Source organism: Dreissena polymorpha, chromosome 10 (genome assembly GCF_020536995.1).
Source record: "Dreissena polymorpha isolate Duluth1 chromosome 10, UMN_Dpol_1.0, whole genome shotgun sequence".
Taxonomy (NCBI): domain Eukaryota; kingdom Metazoa; phylum Mollusca; class Bivalvia; order Myida; family Dreissenidae; genus Dreissena; species Dreissena polymorpha.
The window spans coordinates 44,139,243-44,162,041 of NC_068364.1; the positions used below are offsets into that span (position 1 = coordinate 44,139,243).

Genomic DNA, 22,799 nt, shown 5'->3' on the forward strand with positions numbered 1-22,799 from the left:
GGGGCAGGTAATCCAGACTAGAGATAGGAGAGCTTTCAACCAAATATCTATCAATAAACAAAGATGTTTGTTTCAACAAATGCGGACATCAATAAAACGTCTTGTTTTTATTAATACTAAGAAATAGTAATAATAAATAAGTGATAATACAAAAAAAACTCATCATCATCATCATCGTCATCATCATCATCATCATCATCATCATCATCATCATCATCATCATCATCAACACTAACATCTTTTACACTCAATGCTTTTCATCACCATCATTATCATTTTCTCTAACACTACCATCAGTTTTTACATATTTAATCCTCAAACAAGACTACTGAAATAAAGTTCAACTGTCAAAGAAATTAAAACGCTACCATAGATACCTCACCAACAAATCGATGACACATAAAAATGTGCGATTTGTTAAATCTCTTAACATTTCTGTCATCATTATGTCATGACAAGATACTATGCAAAATAAGTAATTGATGTGTTCTGCAAAATACAATAAATGGAAATGAGTTGTATTGGAATACATAAACACACACAAAAACAATTTTCGTGCTTTTATATTTTATTGTAAAATCTAATTTAGAACAACACAGAACAATTATTATTTTAAAAGAAGAAACATAATACAATCTACTGCTACATTGAAGTATTAACAGAAACAACGAATTAACCAATTTTACATTAGTACACACTTTCTTTGACAAACAGAACAGGTTTAGAAATTGCTAAAACAAATTTGTAATATATAACCTTTTTTTTTGTTTAAAGTGAAATGTAATGTAACATTTAAAATATTACAATTTTGACAAATTTAAAATAAAATTAAATTAAAAAAGAATTATTAGGCAAAAAAAGTTATTTGTTTCCAATAATATTTGCATAAAAAGTAGTTTATGTAGGGGGATCTTTTTTTGTAGATAACTTTTTTTAACAATTCCTAATTTTCCCAATTAAATAAAAATTTGCAATGATATGCAGAAATCTTCCAAACCTCTATTCAATCATCTTTTTAAGGTATTTTTAATTAATTCAATGTTACTTTAGCAAAAAGCATTGAATATGGAAAAAAATATCAAAAACTTAACCTCCAAAACAAAAAAGCGTGGGGTTGATACAAACATCATTATTGGACAGTTAAATGGAAGGAAACAAGTTTGTTAACGCCTTTATTCTGATGATTGTCATCAAAATGGTTTAGTATATGCAACTATTTCATGCTCAAACCCCAGTGCGTAGTCTGCTCTTATCAAACACTAGGATTAGTATTTAAACTGCCCCATACAGCATTAATAATAATATTCAACCTAGCATGCAATATACCAAATATGAACTATTCAGCATCTAACCGTAAATAACTTACATGGTTAAACATCAAAAACATATACCAATAAGTTTTTTAGCAACCCAGCGGTAAATAGCTTACATGGTTGTCCACCAAAACCATATCATTTTTCAGCAACATTATGCATGCTTATAATTTTAGCTGCAGGGAGTATACAAACACTTGTAAATTATATCGTAAGTAGCTATCCTGTAAACATAATTTAATGACACAGCATTCTTAATATTATTCAGATCTTACTTATTTTTCGTCCAATATAACCATCTTATTATTTGAATGGTTTCCTATACAGTTTGATTGATTTTGTTCAATAGTTTTTTCATCATACCTGTATTAATATTTAGCAACCTACAATTATATTTAGCTATGCAGATATGGTATTCTTTAATTATTGTGATGCACTGCTGATTGAAAATAAATAAATGAAATATGAGCATAACTGGGAATGTAATACAAATTGAAAGTCTAATCTCTAAAAAATAACAAGAGGTGTCAGAGGACAGCGCGCTCGACTATTCTAGTGCTTGACAATATAACGTAAGCCATCATGGAGAGGGGGTATAATGAGGGTGTGTGGTCATTTAATAGATGAAATATGAAAAAAAAATAAAAAAAAAAATTTTTTTTTGGGGGGGGGGGGGGATTCTGAGGTGGGGCGTGGGGGATGGTTTGGGTGGAGTCCAATGTGGTATGTCAGGTAAGTGTTGTTTTGTCAGAGTATGAATCAAATGTGATCATAAATAAAGAAGTTATGGAAATTTAAGCAAAATTTATTAATTTGACCTTGAGAGTCAAGTTCATTTAAAGGTCAAGGTCAAATTCAACTTGCTAGGTACAATAACATCATGATAGTAAGAAAGTATTTGAAGTTTGAAAGCAATAGCCTTGATACTTTAGAAGTAAAGTGGATCGAAACACACAATTTAACAAAATATTCAAAGTTACTAAGACAAAAAAGGGCCATAATTCCGTTTAAAAGCCAACCAGAGTTATGCAACTTGACCTGTACAGTCCCCTTACAATAATTAGCGAGTTTTCCAAGTATACAAAGCAATAGCTATGATACTTTAGGAGTAAAATGGACCAAAACACAAAACTTAAACAAATGTTCAATTATCTAAGTATAAAAGGGGCCATAATTCTGTCAAAATGCTTGATACAGTTGTCTGCTCTTATTTATAGATTGGGATCATGTTGGTTAAAAAGTATGCAAAATATGAAAGCAATATGTCAAAGAACATAGAAAATTTTTGAGGTGGTATGCAAACTTTAACATAGATTTATCAATAATATGCATATTCTAAGTGAAAAAAGGGCCATAATTCTTACAAAATGCTTGATACAGTTGTTTGCTATTGTTTATAGATTGGGGTCTTGTTGGTAAAGAAGTATGCAAAATATAAAAGCAATATGTGAAAGGACATAGGAAATATTTGAGGTGGTACGCAAACTTTAACATTGTTATGCTAACGGGAAAGCCGACGCCAGGGTGAGTAGGATAGCTCTACTATATATATTTCATATAGATATAATAGTCGGGCTTAAAATGTAATGTATTATGCTTATATTAAACAGCTTATAACAAACAGAAAAAGTAACCATATACATATATTAAAAATAATTAAAAAATCTGAGTATTAAAACACAACAATAAATATCACCATATGGTATTCCAAAAAGATAAAAACTATCACAATGAGAAACCACAGGTGTTAGGTGCGTGGCCAGGTCACTTTAACACTATCAATATGTCATATTACAACTTTTTTCATCATTTTGACAAAAAAAGATCAGAATTAAAAAAAAAAAATGTCAAAATGATGAAAAATGTTGTTTTAACACATACTGATAGTGTTCAAGTGACTTGGCCACTCGCTAAACACCTGTGTGATTAACACTTAAAATATGAATAAAAATTTCATTTGCATAAACATAAAATGAAAAGATACTGACAAACATTTCTTACTTTCATGTATAAAGGGTCAGTTGTACACATTTTTTCACAAAAGTGAATTAATGCTAAAGCAAGTTTAAAGATAAAATTACATTTAAAGGAGACATATAAATTTGAGATGTAAATGCTATCAAATGCTAAGAAAAAGCTCCAAACATAATAATTGTGTTATGTACATTATGTATACAGTGTAGATATAAATAAACAAGCTCATATCTAGTAAATATCACAGCAGTAAGTACTTTTCATAGATGACCTTTTTAATTACTGGTAACATGAGATCAAAGCAATTAATATATGGAATTCCAAAACGTTAATTTTCCATGATTATGAGTAGATAAAGCATGTAATATAATGAAAACAAATACTTTTTATTTATGGTATTGATTTTCTCCCTTCGTTTAAATTTTAAAAGGATGAAAAACAGTTCAACATGCACTTCTACAAAAATGAAATCATTAAAAACAAAATGCAAAATCCTAAGCATTCATCATTAAAAACAAAATGCAAATTCCTTCGCATATTTTGATTACAGCACACTTCAATCCAGGTATTATGATTGGGAAACTTTTTTTAATTTTGGGCAATTGCAACAGCAACGCCCATAAAATAGATTAAAAACCCACAATAAAACCCACAAATAATACAATTTGTTAAAAAAACAACAACAACATATTATGATTATTTAAAAAAACAATGTCTGAAGATGCAATAAATTTAAAGAAAAAAAAGAAAACATTTTTCTAAGTTACTGCAAATCTGTCTTTCATACATAAAACATATGCAAAAATGCTATTTTATGCTGGAAACAATGCTTGCTGGTTGCCCATAGGATGAAACTGGTTGCAGCGCATGTTTTACGCTTTACTCCATGATGGCAGGTTGCCCACGGGTTGAACCTGGTTTCGGCTGTTGGGTCGGCGGTACGAGCTGTGATCCAGAAGGTCACTGGCATTGAGCTTCGCTGGGGCCTCGGGTTGACCGGGACGTACTATTGGGCGCTTGTTCTCGTCATGCGCCAAGCCTCGGTCCTGAAACAATGGGATGATCATCGCAGCCTCCATCTTGGAAAACTGAGTTTAATGCACGTGCAAAAAGTGTCGTACCAGATTAGCCAATGCCCTCTGCACAGGCTTATCTGGGACAAAACTATACACAAATGCATTAAGCCTAGTTTTCCCAGAATGCTTCTCATTTGTTTATTTGTTTGATTATTCTGACGTTTTCAACATCATCTTAATATTATCACACCAATTATTTAACCTTTTACCACTTACGTATTTTGACACCCTTAGAAAGTTAAATTTAAGCAAAGACCGTTCTTGATAGATTATAGTTTTAAAGGCTTCATTTCCAACCCTTAGATACTGATGAGCAGCAAACAGCAAAAAACCTGAACAGACTGTGAGTTACCCGCAGGCTGTTCTGGTTTTATGCTGCTTGCACATAGCCATTTTCACTTTGCTTCTGAGAGGGAAAGGGTTAACATATTTATATTTTAGCTTATTATCCTGTCTTGAGTGCGCATACTTATGCCAGTAATTGACAACTGGCCAGCCTGAAGCACAGGTAGGGGAAGAATGGCTAGAACAAATTATTATGTAATTTGGCCAGAAATTCATAAAGACATGTTTGAAGAGAAGCAAATTTTCCAAACATTAAATTGATTGCTGATACATTATAAGTTCGTCATTAAGAGAAGAAAGCGCTAAAAAGGACACTTTTAGGTCCTGGTTAGCCAAGAACCATAACTGTGCATATAAGATATTTGTCAATACACAAACATAAAATGTTAACTTCCAGTTTATTCTTATTTAATCATTATGCTGAAATAAATTTTTAACCATAAGAATACAAATGTTTTCTCCTTTCATTTATATGATTTACATCATTATGTTTATATACTTTATTTCTAAAGTAAAATAGACCATAGTTTGCAGCAACTTATTACATTTTCTAGTACAACCCTTTTCCCACTCAGAAGCAAAGTGAAAATGGCTATGTGCAAACAGCATAAATCCAGAACAGCCTGCGGGTCACTTGCAGTCTGTTCAGGTTTTATGCTGTTTGCTGCTCATCAGTATCTAAAGGTTGGAAATGAAACATTTAAAAATTGAATTTAGTTAGAAAGGTCTTAATTTTCATGTGGCTTTCTTAGGGACTGCAAATGCATTGAAATACGTATCTAAGTGGTAAAAGGGTTAAATATGTATCTAAGTGGGAAAGGGTTAAATATGTATCTAAGTGGTAAAAGGGTTAAATACATGTACATATTTAAGTGGTAAAAGGGTTAAATACATATCTAAGTGGTAAAAGGGTTAAATACATATCTAAGTGGTAAAAGGGTTAAATATGTATCTAAGTGGTAAAAGAGTTAAATACATATCTAAGTGGTAAAAGGGTTAAATACATATCTAAGTGGTAAAGGGTTAAATACGCATCTAAGTGGTAAAAGGGTTAAATACATATCTAAGTTGTAAAAGGGTTAAATACATATTTAAGTGGTAAAAGGGTTAAATACATATCTAAGTGGTAAAAGGGTTAACAGATATTGATATGTGCTGTGGAGCAGATACATACAGTTCTAATGTGAGCCGTAAACTCTTTTTCCCACTTGTTCTTGCGTCTACGATCCTAAAACATCAGCAACAAAAAATTGCATGTCATATATACTCAGGGCAATCTTGATACAAGTCAGCAAAAATTAGAAGAAGACCATACAAATTGACCCAAAGTAAAAATTTATTTCAAATTTTACTGAGACACGGCACTATTTAAACATGGTCAATTGAAATTCTCATTATTACCTGTAAGCAAACTTTTTTTTAAAAATGATTCCATGTTTTAATTTATAACATTTGTTGAGAAATTTAAAAGTTCTTCATTGTCTCTATTTTGTTGTTCTTGTTAATAATTTATATCAGGACAAAAACAATAAAAACAATATATACTTTAACAAAATAATATCAACTTTATCTTCTGTTAATGTACAAAAATGAAAACCGTCAAACAAATCCATAATAGCAAAAATAAAAGAGCAAATGTTAAGACTTACGTAACACCAAATGACAACACAGATTGGAAAGTAGAGAATGAGGGAGAAGCCAGTTATACACGCAACCATATTTGTCTTGAAGGACTCAACTGAAAACAAACAAAGAACGGTGAGTAAAACACTAGTTGAATAGACATTTCATGTGATAATGAATGTCTGGCTTGTTTATTCATAAAATTTATATGTTTCATTTCATTGAAATTAAAAATAATACATTTTAGAAGCCAGGAAGAGGGAATATAATCCGTTCTGCACAAAACAAAACATTTGTCATGTGTTTAATTTTCCTAGCCTAACCGGATAAACTGTTTATATTCTGATACAAACCCAATTTTCTCTAAATACTTGGGTGTAAAACTATGAAGACATTTTATTTTCACTTAAAATGAAACTATAAAGCTCTATCACAGTGGCATAACAACATAATTTCCTTGCCATTTAGTTATATTTCAATGACATTTCTTCTGTAAAATAAATACAATTCATAAGAATATCAACTCCATGGACATCAGAGGATTCATTAATAAAATAGAATGAGTTTATAACATCATCTTAACACTTGGAGCCTTATGGAATATGTGTTTATTATTTGTTACAAGGCTATTTATTGACCCTGCTTAGTGTAATACATTTAATATATGACAATATCCTAATGTTCAAATAAATCTTCCTCTTTATTATTTATTTCAAAATAATTATTTTACTGACTGGATATTACTCACTACTGACCTTATGGGGAAAAATTAATGATTAACATACAACCATGCTTAACCAATCAAAACCTAGTAATCTGATGGAGGTAATATATAAATTTATATAAAAAACTGGATTGACTATGGAGCTATGTGTATATTGGACATATAATAGGGATTGACTAGGGAGCTATGTGTATATTGGATATAAAATAGGGATTGACTAGGGAGCTATGTGTATATTGGATAAAAGGATTGGCTAAGGAGCTATGAGTATATTGAATATAAAATAGGGATTGACTAGAGAGCTATCCGTATATTAGATATAAAATAGGGATTGTCTAGGGAGCTATGTATATATTGGATATAAAATAGGGATTGACTAGGGAGCTATGTGTATATCGGGCCTGACACTCGTACCTAAGAAATCAAAGCTGATCTGATCGATGAGGTTCCACAGACGAGCAATCAGGTCGGTTTCCACCTTGATACACACTCCCTGAAACAGACCGCAATTATCTCAATGAGACACTGTACAATTAATGTGATTGAGAAGAACAGACAGCAAACATCTCAATGAGACACTGTACAATTAATGTGATTGAGAACAGACAGCAATCATCTCAATGAGACACTGTACAATTAATGTGATTGAGAAGAACAGACAGCAAACATCTCAATGAGACACTGTACAATTAATGTGATTGAGAACAGACAGCAATCATCTCAATGAGACACTGTACAATTAATGTGATTGAGAAGCTTTTATTTGAGCCTTCCTCTGAGTAAACAAGTGTTATGCCTTATTAGCCTGTGTGGAATGCATTCAAGTCTTGTGCCTTATTAGCCTGTGTGGAATGCATTCAAGTCTTGTGCCTTATTAGTCTGTGTGGAATGCATTCAAGTCTTGTGCCTTATTAGTCTGTGTGGAATGCATTCAAGTCTTGTGCCTTATTAGTCTGTGTGGAATGCATTCAAATCTTGTGCCTTATTAGCCTGTGTGGAATGCATTCAAGTCTTGTGCCTTATTAGCCTGTGTGGAATGCATTCAAGTCTTGTGCCTTATTAGTCTGTGTGGAATGCATTCAAGTCTTGTGTCTTATTAGTCTGTGTGGAATGCATTCAAGTCTTGTGCCTTATTAGCCTGTGCAGAATGCATTCAAGTCTTGTGCCTTATTAGCCTGTGTGGAATGTATTCAAGTCTTGTGCCTTATTAGTCTGTGTGGAATGCATTCAAGTCTTGTGCCTTATTAGCCTGTGTGGAATGCATTCAAGTCTTGTGCCTTATTAGTCTGTGTGGAATGCATTCAAGTCTTGTGCCTTATTAGTCTGTGTGGAATGTATTCAAGTCTTGTGCCTTATTAGCCTGCCTGTGTGGAATGCATTCAAGTCTTGTGCCTTATTAGCCTGCCTGTGTGGAATGCATTAAACCCACTTATCCCAGAACGATGCTCATATATTAATCTAACATCACTATGAAATAGACAGGCGACATCTTGATGAGAAACTGCATAATTTATGTGATTTTGAAACTTTTTTATGTTAAACTAACTTAACATTGTAATGCACATGTAACATCTCATTGAAGCACTGCATAATTGATGTGGTTGTGAAACTTTCCTATCATACTAACTTAACATTGTTAAGGACATCTTGACCGGAGCATCTCAATGAAACACTGTGATAAGAAAGCCTTCATTTATTAAACAGAACAGAATATTTATCTTGACTTAAGCATAACAAGCTTTTCGTCATATACAAATTCATGATAATTTTACAGACATGCATGCTGAATATAACTAATTAAAATGTTCAAATTACATACATCAATTAATAAATCACTTATCACTAGAGAGTGAGTGTTCTAATTACAAAATATAATTAAACTTAACTTGAAATTCAACAAGCATGGCCACATCTTGATAAAACACTACTAGAGTGATTATGTAACTTTAATGTTCAAGTAACTAAACACTAGTGATAAACGGCCCTGTAACACAGAGTGATTGTATGGCTTTAATATAATATTATTTTAACTGGATTGTTACATATGTACCAGAAGGCCTACTTAAGGGTGCTTCCAAAAATATGAAAGTATCAGGATAGTGTTCGCCAACCCTCCATTACGGATGCTAGTTAGAGAAAAGCCGTAAAACAAAATTTGGCTGAAAATAACAACATTTATGACTTGCTCAACGTCTTTAAAGTTTTTAATACAAGCTGCATTGAATATATAGGCATATGCTGATAGTAGCCATCATCTGATATTGCATATTGTAATGTAGTGACTGTAATGTTGTTTTGAGCGAATAATTATTTTTTGCAATTGAAAGGAAAAAAATACGGGCCATTTCAATGATTTGCGTTTTGTATTTTTCGTACTGAAGCTAATGAATCTGACTTTTTTTTACAAAGATATTAATTTTCAAACACAAAATACTCACTGCTGTGCAGTATCCCTGAATACATGAGCGCCCATTGGCCACATTGAGTGCTTGGTCCATCACTTTACACCGGCCACTGTTCACGTCACGGCAGCAACGCTTGCACGACGTCTCCACTGCAACACAAAATTTACAAAAATTAGTCGTGTTCTGAGATAACTGGGCATGATGCATGTGCGTAGTGTCTTCCCAGATTAGCCTGTGCAGTTCGCACAGGCTAATCAAGGACGACACTTTCCGCCTAAACTTGATTTTCCGTAAGGAGGGACTTCCTTGAAACTAAAAATACATGTACTATAAAAGCGGAAAGTGTCGTCCCTGATTAGCCTGTGTGGACTGCACAGGCTAACTGGGACGACACTTTACGCACTTGCATTTTGCCAGTTTTCTCAGAACGCGACTCAAATGATAATCTACCCATCAACCTTTTCTTGTTTGACCCAATTGTTAAAACTCTAAACTGTTGGTGATTTAAAATATGGTTGAAGTTTGGAGACAAGTTTCTGTTTCTTTACTTGCATGCATTATGCTTTTAGGGCTAATATCTAAAGAAAATCAATAGAGAATAAATGCAAGGGCTATAATCTTAAGAAAATCAATAGTGAATAAATGCAAGGGCTAATATCTAAAGAAAATCAATAGTGAATAAATGCAAGGACTAATATCTAAGAACATCAATAGTGAATAAATGTGAGGGCTAATACCTTAAGAAAATCAATAGTGAATATATGCAAGGGCTAATACACGTATCTAAAGAAAATCAATAGTGAATAAATGCAAGACTATGATTGGAATTTCAAATGCAATAACCCTGATGACATGTTGACATTGTAGCACATATATACTACTATGAAACTAATACCAGTAAGAATAGAACCTGTAATCACGAGAAATGATAGTTTGAAAAGAAAGATGACTATTTTATAATCTTACAAAGAAATATGACTTTGTTACCAAGGAACATGCCAGTCTAACTAAGAAATATGACTGTGTTACAAAGGGGTATGGCTTCGTCTCAAACGAATATGATTGTCTTACAAATTAATATGACTGAGTAACAGAAGAATACGACTTTGGAACAAAGGAATATGACTGTGCAAGAAAGGAATATGATCATATTACAAAGGAATATGACTGTCTAACAATATAATATGACTGTGTAACAAAGGAATATGATAGTATCAGTTTAACTAATGCATATGACTAAGCAATATGACTGTGTAACTAAGCGATATGACTGTGTAACTACGGGATATGACTATGTCACTAAGGGATATGACTGTGTAACTAAGGGATATGATTGTGTAATTAAGGGATATGATTGTGTAACTAAAGGATATGACTTTGTAACTAATTATGACTCTGTCACTAAGAAAGATGACAATACAACAAATGAATATAACTGAGTAACTATGGGATGTGACATTTTATCTATGAGATATGACATTACGTTGCTAACAAGGAATAACAAGAAATATGACTACCTAATATGACCATGTTACTACAAATTTTCACAAATTAACCAAGGAATATGACTTTGTATATGTAACTAGGAAAATAAACCTTCCAGCTAAGAATTAATACTGTAAAGCGTCGCTATGCTAAACTTGCCTGTATCACACACACAAGAATTGAAGTTTCTGTATTCACAAAATGTTTTGCATTCACCAAACAGGCATTGGCCCCTGTAATATACAAAATTTAAAAATGTAGACTGATCAGCATCATTTTAAAACTAATTGGCAAACTGTAGTTACATGTAGTTGAAAAATGCATGAGGTACCTGTCATTCAGTCTTAATTATAACAATATTTATCCGCATGTACTTAACTGTCAAATGTGTTTTGGTGGCCCCTAGCAACCAAGTGGTCATAGATTTGATTCCCACTGTGGGAATGTTCTTTTGCTCTCTCCAAAAGACACAAAGTACCGGTACCGGTTCCAACCAGGAAATGGACTCAAAAGCATTTCAATTATCCTTAGGCTTTCCATGTTTTCAAATTGAGATAAAATAAATAAGCTTTTATTGTTCAAAACTGATCAACAAAAATGTTCACTGAAAAACATAATAGTGAATAGAAGACGTTTGGCATGCATAACGTACATGACTACTATTTGATGCATCTCAATCATGTCTGTCAATAAAACTTTGTACTATCAGTATGAGAGGTTTGTCTGGATTTTCCAGACAAAGAACAGTCTTTAAAATCAGGTTTGGTAAAAATATGAACATGAAAATTATAATAAAAACAACAAAAATGAAGCTAGAAACTGTATTTACCCATCGAGGCAGTCCGTGCCATCAGCTTTGTTACCTGACAGTGGGCAGTCATAACTTGTACCCGTGAACAGCAGTTAAAGAAAAACTTTCACATTAAAATCCCAGGCTGTACTGGGAATCTCCTTTACCATTTAAACAAGTGTGGTTTATTTTCCCAAATTTCCACTGAACCCCTGCGACTAAGTGCCTCCAAAAATGTTCAGTTTCATATAGGTTAGGTGGGGTCTCAAGATATGGATCCAATTACCGGTATAGAGATCTGTTTATGTGTATCAGTTATTTAATACGTCTTACACAAGTAATATACTTTCTCTCATTATAATAATGTCAGCATTTATTCTGTTGATTAAATTGAATACTTGACTAATTTAAATTAAAGACATTTATTGTATTAAACAAATGCACAAATTTACCAGCTTAGATTCAAAATGATCATGTCAAATATCATAGGTGATGATAAAAACTCGCTGGCATATGTGTACAGCTTTAACTCAGCTTTAATCCAAAATGTTTGCATTGTCCCTTGGATTGAACTCGTCTTTTGCAAAATCATTGCCTAATTAGAATGAGCCGTGCTCTGAAAAAACAACGCTGCTTGATGCATGTGAGTTAAGTTCATCCGAAATAAGCAATGCTTTCCACTTTTATAAAGGTTTTCATTTAAAGTAAGTCCCTTCTAAATGAAAATCCAATCTAGGCGGAAAGTGTTGTCCCCGATATGCCTGTGCAGACTGCACAGGCTAATCTGGAATGACACTTTAGGCACATGCATTAACCCCACTTTTCATAGAACATGGCTCACATGTCAAAGGTGTCAACTTGAACAATGACATGAGATACAATTTCATGCTTAATCAGCACTTAATCACATTAACAAGAGAATGACATACACTTCTAGATATATCGGTAACAGGAAATTTGTATAGAAACCAAACAAAATCAATAAACTAAAAAGAACAAAAACATACAAACACACTTAAAACAGTCAGGGAAAAAAAACAGTGAGGTATATATTTTTGTTTTCAGATGTCTATGATATAATACATAATCAATGTACAATATGCATGTAAAATATTTGAGAAATACTGGAAGGATATGAGCAGTTTTGTCTGGCCTTGCACGTTCCCTCCACTTCACCTCTACAGGTCATGGTAGAGGGCGCCAGAAAACAGCTGGATGTACAGCAGGCCTGGTTGGAGGGGCTGCAAAAGTGTTGAATATAGAGAATACTAGATAAGTGTTGAATGCAGAAAAGTTTATTTAGCTTTTGAAACTTAAAGCCTTAAGCAAGTGGTTATCATGTTCATGATAGGAAACTTGAAGTTATAAGGATTTGACCTCCATTTACTCCAGAGGAATCACTGAATATTACATTGCACTGATTGTTTGGGCTGTTTGGGCAGAGTTTACAATTTCATAAACTTCTGTATAAATATAATCTGCACTGAGTGGTTAAGCGGACTTTACAGTTTAGTGAGCTCTTGCATAAAATAACTTGTACTGAGCATTTGGGCGGAGTATAAAGTTTCATGAACTTGTGTTTAAACATTACATACACTATGCATTTCCGCAGAGTATACAGTTTCATGACAAGGTAAAGTATTTGGATGGAGTTATCATTATTTTTCTTCTTATTATTTCTATTTTATTTGTTATAAATGTTGCTTTATTTCACATATTCACAAATATGTTTTACAAAAGAGTTTGGGCGGAGATAATAAAAAATTTCATGAACCTGCACTGAGCATTTGGGCGGAGTTTACAGTTGCTGGTGCAGCAGACGTCCTGGTCCACTGATCCCAGGAAGCCTGCGTCACACTGCTCTCCTAGCGATGTCTCCAAGCGACCGTTACCACACGGGCTGTACGGTGTCGCCTCTGAAATTGGGGAACACAGGCAGGAAGTTGGAATAAAGTATTTGCGTGGGGAATGAGAATAACAATCATGAACACTTGGGTAAGGGGTTTCATCCCATGGCTGTACACTTGGGTAAGGGGTTTCATCTCATGGCTGTACACTTGGGTAAGGGGTTTCATCTCATGGCTGTACACTTGGGTAAGGGGTTTCATCTCATGGCTCATGTACACTTGGGTAAGGGGTTTCATCTCATGGCTGAAAGTTTTCCAGGTTAAACCTAATTCCAGTGATTGGATTGCCGCTTAGGCCAATTTTCCAAATCGCGCAAATTTAGTGTAGGAGGGGATAGGCACCCTTTAGATAGCAGGCGCCAGTTCAAGTAACTCAATAAAACATTTAAAACAAAAACAGCGAAATAAAAAAAAACAGTTGTAAATAATTATTGGTAAAAAAAATATGAAAATCGAGATAGAAAATATTAACTAGAACATTTGACACTTGAATATAGACACTAGAACATTTGACACTTGAATATAGACACTAGAACATTTGACACTTGAATATAGACACTAGAACATTTGACACTTGAATATAGACACTAGAACATTTGACACTTGAATATAGACACTAGAACATTTGACACTTGAATATAGACACTAGAACATTTGACACTTGAATATAGACACTAGAACATTTGACACTTGAATATAGACACTAGAACATTTGACACTTGAATATAGACACTAGAACATTTGACACTTGAATATAGACACTAGAACATTGACACTTGAATATAGACACTAGAACATTTGACACTTGAATATAGACACTAGAACATTTGACACTTGAATATAGACACTAGAACATTTGACACTTGAATATAGACACTAGAACATTTGACACTTGAATATAGACACTAGAACATTTGACACTTGAATATAGACACTAGAACATTTGACACTTGAATATAGACACTAGAACATTTGACACTTGAATATAGACACTAGAAACATTTGACACTTGAATATAGACACTAGAACATTTGACACTTGAATATAGACACTAGAACATTTGACACTTGAATATAGACACTAGAACATTGACACTTGAATATAGACACTAGAACATTTGACACTTGAATATAGACACTAGAACATTTGACACTTGAATATAGACCACTAGAACATTTGACACTTGAATATAGACACTAGAACATTGACACTTGAATATAGACACTAGAACATTTGACACTTGAATATAGACACTAGAACATTTGACACTTGAATATAGACACTAGAACATTTGACACTTGAATATAGACACTAGAACATTTGACACTTGAATATAGACACTAGAACATTTGACACTTGAATATAGACACTAGAACATTTGACACTTGAATATAGACACTAGAACATTTGACACTTGAATATAGACACTAGAACATTTGACACTTGAATATAGACACTAGAACATTTGACACTTGAATATAGACACTAGAACATTTGACACTTGAATATAGACACTAGAACATTTGACACTTGAATATAGACACTAGAACATTTGACACTTGAATATAGACACTAGAATATTTGACACTTGAATATAGACACTAGAACATTTGACACTTGAATATAGACACTAGAACATTTGACACTTGAATATAGACACTAGAACATTTGACACTTGAATATAGACACTAGAACATTTGTATAATAGTAGCCCAGCAATTGTTGTTCAATGATCAATAAATACCTTTCATGCAACAATTATTTATATTTTAATACAATTTAATAAATATAAATGACATAATATATATATAAATCAATATCATTTTTCTATGCTGCATTGTGTTTGACACTTCTTTCTTAACTTTTAATGAGTAGTTGTACGATTGGAATTTTGGTTTTAGTCTTGATAAAGATTTACAAGAATCATGGTTGAATATATCATGACATCAGAAGATTAAAAATAAAAATATAACACTTCAAATATAAGACGGCATATTGACATTTGCACTTACCTGTAAAGCAAACAGACTGAGTGGCAAGGACTTGGTTGACATAATTGATGCTGCATGATGAAAACAACTGGAAGAAACATTATTTGAATGAAAATGATGTTTCTGTGTTGGAAGTCATACTATTCTTGATAAAAGACCACAAATCACATTGTGCAATACCCCACAAAAAAGTGACAAACTTATCTCACCAAAGCTGTAATATGATGTTTATTTGCATATTTTTCAATATTTGAGCAATAACAAGGGCTGTTTGTAAAACATGCATGCCCCCCATATGGGCTGTCAGTTGTAGTGGCAGCCAATGTGTGAATACGTTTTTTGTCACTGTGACCTTGACCTTTGACCTAGTGACCTGAAAATCAATAGGAGTCATCTGCCAATCATGATCAATGTACCTATGAAGTTTCATGATCCTAGGCCTTATTATTCTTGAGTTATGAACTTATCATCAGGAAACCATTTAACTGTTTCCAGTCACTGTGACCTTGACCTTTGACATAGTGACCTGAAAATCAATAGGGGTCATCAGCCAGTCATGATCTATGTACCTATGAAGTTTCATGATCCTAGGCATAAGCATTCTTGAGTTATCATCCGGAAACCATTTTAGTTATTGCAAAACTTTAACCAAGGTTACAGTTTTCGACAAACACAATTAATGAATCACTGTGACCTTGACCTTGGACCTAGTGACCTGAAAATCAATAGGGGTCATCTGCCAGTCATGATCAATGTACCTATGAAGTTTCATGATCCTAGGCGTAAGTATTCTTGAGTTATCATCTGGAAACCATTTTACTGTTTCGAGTCACTGTGACCTTGACCTTTGTCCTAGTGACCTGAAAATCATGCCAGTCATCATCTGTGTACCTATGAAGTTTCATGATCCTAGGCCTACGCATTCTTGAGTTATCATCCGGAAACCATTTTACTATTTTAAGTCACTGTGACCTTGACCTTTGATCTAGTGACCTGAAAATCAATTGGGGTCATCTGCCAGTCATGATCAATGTACCTATGAAGTTTCATGATCCTAGGCCTAAGCCTTCTTGAGTTATCATCCGGAAACCATCTGGTGGACGTACCGACGGACGGACGGACCGACCGACGGACCGACATGAGCAAACCAATATACCCCGTCTTCTGCGAAGGGGGGCATAAAAATATACAGAATTTACTTGAGTTGAGTGTTTTGAGAACTTGAGAACCTGTTTATCCTAATATTCTTCCAGATTAGTAATTTATTTTTTAAGGTGGGTAGGACCAAATATTTAGATCTTACTATGAAAACCATGTTTAATGCATATGCATTAAGTGTCCTCCCAGATTAGCCTGTGCAGTACAAACAGGCTAATCAGGGACGACAATTTCCGTGTTTATGGATTTTTTTGTTTAAAGGAAATCCACTCTAAACAAAAATCCTGTCTACTCTAATCTTAGACTAGTTTACACACATGCATTAAGCCCCGTTTTCCCAGTGTGTGTAGCTTTTTTAGATATTCCGGATATTCAGACAGCCTATAATGTCCATCTGTGAAAAGCAGCTTACTTCATTATTGGAATCCTCGCCAGTCACTGAGTAGGCAAACATGAGATACTTCCCATCGTCCAGGATGGTGCCCGGCGCGCAGTCTCCGCTGGACGGATCGTGCTCACTGCCCCAGTTGTGACCAAACTCTGGCGACAAAACAGGGCCCATAATCATTAAGCTGCTGAGGGAAATCTTCAATTAAGTCTCAACATGGATATGAGTCGTACTCTGTGAAAAAGGGGTTTAATGCATGTGCGTAAAGTGTTGTCCCCGATTAGCCTGTGCAGTCTGCACAAGCTAATCAGAAATGACACATTCCGCTTTAATTTTTTTTATTTCAAGAAAGTCTCTTCTTAGCAAAAATCAAGTTTAGGTGGAAAGTGTCATCCCTGATTAGCCTGTGCAGACTGCACAGGCTAATCTGGGATGGCACTTTACGCACATGCATTAAACCCCTTTTTCACGGAGCATGGCTCATATAATTTTCTCTGTGAAATCAATATTTGCTTTCTGCTTATAAAATGATAAACAATTAATAATGTAGCAATATTTGCTTTATTGGGGAAATTTGTTTCACAGCCCTGCAAACTCAGTAATATCAAAATAAGAAATCGGGCTGATGGAAGAAGCAGCAACTATATGCTGTACCTTTTAACTGAGCATAATAAGTATCTACGTGAATTTTAGCGTTTTATCAAAATCAAATGTCTATTGCCTAGGTTGTCCAAAAGCAGAGTACACACAAAATAAACAAATTTTGCCAGAGCTAAAATTATTCTAAGAAATACGCCCAAAAATTATATGCTTTATTGTATTGTGTCATGTTAGGGACAGGAAGAAAGTATGAGAACTATAATACCGTGAGCAGTCACCAGTGCCTGTTGCAGGAACGTCAATGTCTGTCCGTCACCATTCAGCGACGTGGACCAGCCAGTGTTGAACGCCTTCAGAACACCATTGTACGAGACCCCTGTTGGAAAAACAAGGAAAATTGGCAGGCATTCAAAGATTAACACACAATTTAAAGAACTAAATTGGGGCTGGAAAAAACCTCAAGAAATGGAATTTTCAAACTGAATTTTACAGAATCAGAATTGATTGCCAGTATGCAACTGCCTGCAAAGAAAAGAAAAAGTCTTCTAACCTCCAATTTTCATACATTTTAAATTACAACTCTGCAATTTTAAAGATTAGCAAAGGTTAGCAAGCCCTATGTAATATAACACTATATCAGCTCCAATGTAAAACAAGAGCACCGCATAACGGGTGCCACGCTCGGCTGCGAGTGCAGTTTTGAATAAATAAAAGCTTGTCAGATTTTTTTTTTTTTTAGAGGTCACAGTGACCTTGACCTTTGACCTAGTGACCCAAAAATGGGTGTGGCATGTGGAACTAATCAAGGTGCAGCTACATACGAAGTTTCAAAGTTGTAGGTAAAAGCACTTTGATTTTAGAGCCATTGTTCAAAACCTTGACATAATGTAAAGGTTTTAGCACAAAGCGGACAACACGACACGACAACAGACACGACGAGCTGGCTATAACAATACCTCGGTTTTTTTCAGAAAACAGCCAAGCTAAAAATGGAGAATTTAATTGAAGACAACCTTTAAGAGCCAGCAGAATCAATGCCCTGCCTATACTTACTTGGAGAGCATATTCCACCAGTCTTTCCCGGCTTGGCGATGTAGGCCAGCCCTAGCACACGTTCTGACATGGCGGTCGCAGTGAACAGGTGAGTGAGGCAGGAGCCAGAGTGTACAGAGGCAGAACTCAGAGCCTGGGAAATACACATCAACATCTACAGACATGGGCCTGATTGCTCAAAACTTTAACCCATTTATGCATAGTGGACTCTCCCATCATTCTAAATTGGATCAATTTATTTCCAAAATTAGGGATGTCTAGTATATTTATTTCTATATTTAGAAATATTTCTTACAGAAATTCCTTAAAGCAAACAGCGCAGACCATGATGAGACGCCGCATCATGCGGAGTCTCATCTGGGTCTACGCTGTTTGCCAGGGCCTTTTTTTCTAGACACTAGGCATTAATGGGTTAACAACCAGTTAAGCTTACAGCCGTTAATTTTTGGATCAAGTTATTTATGTGGCTTATTTGTGTATCCTTAAATATTTTTGTTACTTGTGGGCAAATGTGCTTGATCAGTAATAAGGATATGTTTGATAATAACATCGCTTTGAAAATTAATTTTATTTGGGTCTGAACTTAATTACCTGTTGAACTTAACTGGCTGCTCAAGTTTTTAGCAACCAGGCCCAAGTTATTCACGAACTTCTTCAGGGAAATGATAATTTAAGCCGTACTTACATGAAAATCCCATATAACTTTTCTATTGGAAATGCAATGTTTTCTTCTCCCAAAAGGATTAAGTATTAATCCCTTAGCAGCATAAATCCCTTAGAAGTATAAATCCTTAAGAAGTAGCTTAGCTGTATTAGTCCCTTAGCAGTACCTTAGCAGTATTAATCACTTTGAAGTATTAATCACTTTGAAGTATTAATCACTTTGAAGTATTAATCAATTGGCAATCAGGAACTGTTTTGAACATTTTATTTTATTTTTAATACCTGTATACATATAGGTAGAATCTAAGGAATTCATTACTTTAAGGAAAGCCCCCCCCCCCCCCAGTTAATACTGGTTAAAACTCTAATTTCTCCAAAATATATAATTATAGCAAGATAAGCTAACGCTTAATTTTTACTGAAAAGTAGTCCTCATCATTTAACGTTTTATTTGTATGTATGCTTTCAATGTAAATTGTCATCTTCATCAAATACTAATATAAGGAAAACTGACCCTCGTCCCCATTCAGCCATGCTTTTTGATGGCTATAAACCATTTTCAAACTAGGCCAAGAAATCTTTAGAACTGATAAAATGTCACAACTTGACAAACCAATGTGACTTCATGAGTGTTCACAAGAGTAAACTATAGCCATAATAATAAGGAAAACCGACCCCCACCGGCAGTTATATTTTTCAAAGAAATGGAACAATTTACAATTTTCAAACATGGCTATGAAATAATGAGAATAAATGTTATAAATGAATTTTCATGACGATTGAATAGATAAATGTAAATTCTAAGAAAAGACTGTAATGACGCCATGAAGAAAGTCAAGATATCATTAGAAAAAAGAATAAGTATGACGAAGATTGGGCAAAAAATGTGACTTCAAGAGTTCACCTCGTTTTACCATAATCATACAGGGCCCTCACACTACTTTGGGGGAAGGGGTACGCAGCCCTTAGGAGGGGGAATTTTCGCGGCGTTTCCCTTTTTGGGGGATTTTTTTACTTACTCTCTCATTATTTATTTTGTACATGTTTGCACTATAACCATTGCATTTTTCATAATTTAGTATGTTTGAAAAGATTTAATTGAAAAAGAATTGAGATATAATGATCATGAGACACATCTTTCTATTAAAAAAAAAAAAATAATAATAATTTTTTTTTTGGGGGGGGGGGGGAATTTTTCCCCCCAAAAGGGGAAAAAAGTATACTTTTCAGGTGGGGGACTGCCATCGAAATTTGGCGGCAGATTTGATAGATTGAGGGCCCTGTCATATAAGGAAAACTGCAACAACCTCTTGTGGCAATGTCAGTTAACAGACCTCTGAAGATATTTGTTTGCAGAATTACATGAACAAAATGCTGGCAATTAAGGCAGGCACAACGTCAACTGACATACTTACATCAAGAAGCTACTGAGTTCTCCAGTTGGTCTTGGTAATGATGTATGAATACGTCTGCTGGTATACTTACATCAAGGAGCTCCTGAGTTCTCCAGTTGGTCTTCGGAATGTTGTATGGGTACGTCTGTTGGTCAGACTGGGTTGTGGAGGCCGCAGTGTGAATAATTAACTGGAGGCATATAACATTATTATAACATTTTTAACACTGTATATAAATAACATTTTTTGTTAGTTTTTCAAACATTAATTTTAAAAAGAAGATAAATAATGCTCATGTGTGACACATGGACAAAATGAATGAAGTCAAAAATTGTTAAAAACACATTTTACTTTAAAGGCCTAAACTGCAAAATGCTATTGTATTTTGAATAATCTAAAACAAATACTTTTAAACCATTATTATCCATGGGTCACTAATATTTTGGTTGATTTCCTCATTTTTGTGGATTTTGTGGTTTGTAAGAACCACACGTTTTAGTGTCCAAACAATGATAGTTCAGCCAGATATTTCTTTTGCGTAACAACATTTGCTTAAAAAGGTGATGTTTTCTATGATGTTTACTTAAATACTTGCAAACACAAAATAAAAATTACAAGAGTTGTTTCATTGGTAAAAACATTACTCTCAACAGGATTTGCATTTTGAATCACAAGTAAAACGATACAATATCAAATTTATTTGATTGTGATAGTTTAACCTTTAATACGCTAACATGAAAGATAATATAAACTGAGTGGCTTGACATTTGAAATTTCTCAATTGTAAAATTCAGTGATATTTGCATTTTGTTTCTTGCTAAAGCTTAATATACTGCATTGAGTAATTGACTGCCATTTATTGAAAACCAACCAATTTGTTTTACACTTTTGTTAATTGTAATATCTGTTAATTGGGGGTGTACTGTCCAAATGACACTATGTTATTGGACCCTATTTTTAACAGTGATGGGCCCTTTTTGCATCACAGGCATCTATTCCATAAACAGGTTGATGAATGGTACACTTCCTGTGGTGCGGTTGTGACTTGATTTACACAGTACCCAAATACACAACTCATTTATTGATTTTTTGTATCATATTAGAAATCAACAAATTTATGTGCACATGTTCACATGTGTATGTATTGAATAAACAAGCAACTTCATTAAGAGGAATACTAATTGTTGACAATAGCCAATACTGGTACAGTTATTTCAAATGAAAACATGTTCATTGTAAAATTTACGTTTTTGGAATGTATGACAAAAATTTGATACAGACCAATGGGCAATCATTTGAACAGGTCCCTTTTCACTAGCCTACTACTGGTCAAATTTTTACTAAATATTTGACCAACCTTGCTGAACTCAAAGCCATATCCTTTCCCACCTCTGAACTGAGTTTGACTGTACACTTGGTTGACCTTGCTCATAATATTGGCCTGAAAGCACGCAACTAATCAAAGGTTTCACTTTGTGTTGCTCGCACAAAGCCAAACAGGGTACAGGTAAAATGTGAATAGGAAAAACAACCATAATTATACAAATAAATATATATTGCTAGTAATGTTTCTATGATAAAAGTTCTGATTAATATTGTGCAAAAGTTTCCAGTCAAGACCAAAATTGATAAATTAGTAATAAATTAATGTTTATTGTCTTTGACTCGGAATGTCATATATTTTCATAAATCACTTATACAATCACTTACAATATGAACAAAATCTATGCAAAACATTTAATAAAAATTTCTTATGGGTGAAACAAAAATTGTTGACACTAAAATCCTCAACTTCATAAAATATTCTGTAGTTAGACAGCTCTAGACCGAACTGTTACATTTTCACTTCTTATTTTCTGTTCATTGGTTACTATCCTACTGTTACTATAGAATAAGACATTGATTACGGT

At 34.0% G+C, this 22,799-nt stretch overlaps 1 protein-coding gene across 2 annotated transcripts in view; it reads right to left on the bottom strand.

Moving 5' to 3' along the window:
- Positions 1–550: 550 nt before the first annotated feature.
- The window catches only part of LOC127848415 (ADAM 17-like protease), a 36,102-nt gene continuing 13,853 nt past the window's right edge, over positions 551–22,799 (bottom strand). For both annotated transcript variants that reach the window (XM_052380867.1, XM_052380868.1), the window contains 15 exons: positions 22,247–22,330; positions 20,981–21,079; positions 18,833–18,965; positions 18,045–18,155; positions 17,204–17,331; positions 15,655–15,721; positions 13,510–13,651; positions 12,872–12,976; positions 11,775–11,837; positions 11,105–11,178; positions 9,494–9,609; positions 7,470–7,548; positions 6,358–6,446; positions 5,883–5,936; positions 551–4,333 (listed from right to left, as the gene is read on the bottom strand). In XM_052380867.1, coding sequence (XP_052236827.1) covers positions 4,160–4,333; positions 5,883–5,936; positions 6,358–6,446; positions 7,470–7,548; positions 9,494–9,609; positions 11,105–11,178; positions 11,775–11,837; positions 12,872–12,976; positions 13,510–13,651; positions 15,655–15,721; positions 17,204–17,331; positions 18,045–18,155; positions 18,833–18,965; positions 20,981–21,079; positions 22,247–22,330 — 1,518 coding nt within the window. In that variant the 3' untranslated portion in view covers positions 551–4,159. The remainder of the gene's footprint in view (positions 4,334–5,882; positions 5,937–6,357; positions 6,447–7,469; positions 7,549–9,493; positions 9,610–11,104; positions 11,179–11,774; positions 11,838–12,871; positions 12,977–13,509; positions 13,652–15,654; positions 15,722–17,203; positions 17,332–18,044; positions 18,156–18,832; positions 18,966–20,980; positions 21,080–22,246; positions 22,331–22,799) is intronic.